Source organism: Sceloporus undulatus, chromosome 6, assembly GCF_019175285.1.
Source record: "Sceloporus undulatus isolate JIND9_A2432 ecotype Alabama chromosome 6, SceUnd_v1.1, whole genome shotgun sequence".
Classification (NCBI taxonomy): Eukaryota; Metazoa; Chordata; class Lepidosauria; order Squamata; family Phrynosomatidae; genus Sceloporus; species Sceloporus undulatus.
The window spans coordinates 100,939,841-100,941,730 of record NC_056527.1 but is presented as its reverse complement, the minus strand read 5'-3'; the positions used below and the strand labels follow the sequence as shown (position 1 = coordinate 100,941,730).

General features: G+C 39.2%; 1 protein-coding gene across 1 annotated transcript in view; it reads left to right on the top strand.

Annotated features, from left to right (window-relative positions):
• LOC121933747 (olfactory receptor 14I1-like) overlaps positions 1-1,890 on the top strand; it is a 43,587-nt gene that overhangs the window by 11,736 nt on the left and 29,961 nt on the right. Inside the window, exons 3-4 of the mRNA XM_042473738.1 lie at positions 154-780; positions 1,638-1,862. Of these exons, the coding sequence (XP_042329672.1) occupies positions 154-780; positions 1,638-1,862 (852 nt within the window). The remainder of the gene's footprint in view (positions 1-153; positions 781-1,637; positions 1,863-1,890) is intronic.

The following is a 1,890-nucleotide window of genomic DNA, read 5'->3' as shown; positions in this document are numbered from 1 at the left end:
CCCTTGACCACCGCCTGCATACCCCTATGTACTTCTTCTTATTCAATTTGGCCATGATTGACATTGGAACAATTTCAGCGATTGTACCAAAATCCATGGCTATGTCTCTCACAAATGATATTTCCATTTCTTATTCTGGGTGTGTTGCTCAAGTTTTCTTTTATTTATTGTTTGCATCATTGGATCTAGCTGTGCTAACGGTAATGGCATATGATCGCTATGTTGCAATTTGCAACCCACTCCAATATGAGAGAATTATGCACAAGGGAGCCTGTCTTCAGATGGTAGCCATTGGGTGCATGGCTAGTCTTTTGTATGCTACAGTACACAGTGGTGGCACTTTTGCAATTACCTTCTGTTCTAATATTGTCAACCAGTTTTTTTGTGACATCCCACGGTTACTAAAACTCTCTTGCTCTCGCATTTATCTAGTGGAAGTTGGATTTCTTGTAATAAGTTTTGGTATGGCAGTAGGATGCTTTATCTATATCACTGTAACATACAGTCAAGTCTTTGCTACAGTGTATAGAATACCCTCTGTTCATGGTCAGAAAAAAGCCCTCTCCACCTGCCTCCCCCACCTGACTGTTGTCTCCTTATTGATATTCAGTTGTCTCTTTGCCTATGCAAAACCTCCCACTGGTACATCATCTCATCTAGATATAGCTTTTTCTGTGGTATATACTATAATTCCTCCCATGCTGAATCCATTCATCTATAGTATGAGAAACAAAGAGATCAAGAGTGCCCTGTGGAAACTGTTCAACTTCACAATTATCTGTAAAATAATGTTTTAATTTGTTCTATAAGAAAACCATTTTATAATCATTGCAAATGAATGATTGTATCCTTTAATTATAGCATTTTTGTATAAATACTTCATTATTCTATGTATATAAATTCTGTAACACACACTGTTTTCTGAGGTATCTTTCCTTTTCTCGGTATCATTTTTCTTTTCATGTTCCTCTATCCTTTCTATGGCTAAGTTAGAAATCTCACCAGTCTAGTTCACTCACATCAAAATGGCATAGCTTCATCATGCCTTGCTTCTGGCACCTGATAAGAAACCCCTTCCACTCCAAATGGCTTTTCTTTGGCCTCTAGGGAGAGAAGAGAAACTAGCATATGCTGAACTTTATCCCGTCTCTTACTGTCACCCCCTTTTCTTTTTGTTTTGTGTCTTGTTTTATTGTAAAGCTGTGGTCAAAGAATTATCAAATTAAGAATTACTAAGATCCTTAGATCCACCTTTCTGCCTAGGATTGTGATGTGAGAGCATTATGTCACAACATGCATTTCCTTCAACTGGGTATGTAAATATTCCCACTTACAGCTACTCCCTGGAGGACATGTTATGCACAGAAAGCCTGGTTTTCTTGTATTTAGAAAAGAGCTAAAAATATTTAGACTCAAGATTGGGGTGGAATGAACAAAAGGCATTGGGGTTCTTGAATGTTTTCAAGCCTTAATGGGAATCCTCCTGATATCCTCTTTGCATCTCCGCAAGCATCGGTGCTTGTCTTTTGTCCTATCTATGTCTGTCATTTTCTCAGTCAGCATGATCCCAGTACTTGTGTAATTCTAGTTTTCTTGGGTCATCATGATCTCAAAACATGTGTCATGTTCAATGTTAGGTATTGATTATGAATCCCCATATCCAGAAAAAGGTGGTGCAGGGTACGATAACTCTTCTGGTGAATACATTGCCACACCAGGGATGAGGAAGGTACAGCTGAGGATCATTGTTCTATATGGCTCAGGTCCTGGCTATTTAGTATATGATATTTCCTGGTATGAGCCAGGCCAGGCTCTGAGTTTTGCTCAGTTTCACCACCATCATAAGCATGGTTTGTGGGAAGGTGAGAGAGGGCCTACTCAGTGACTGCC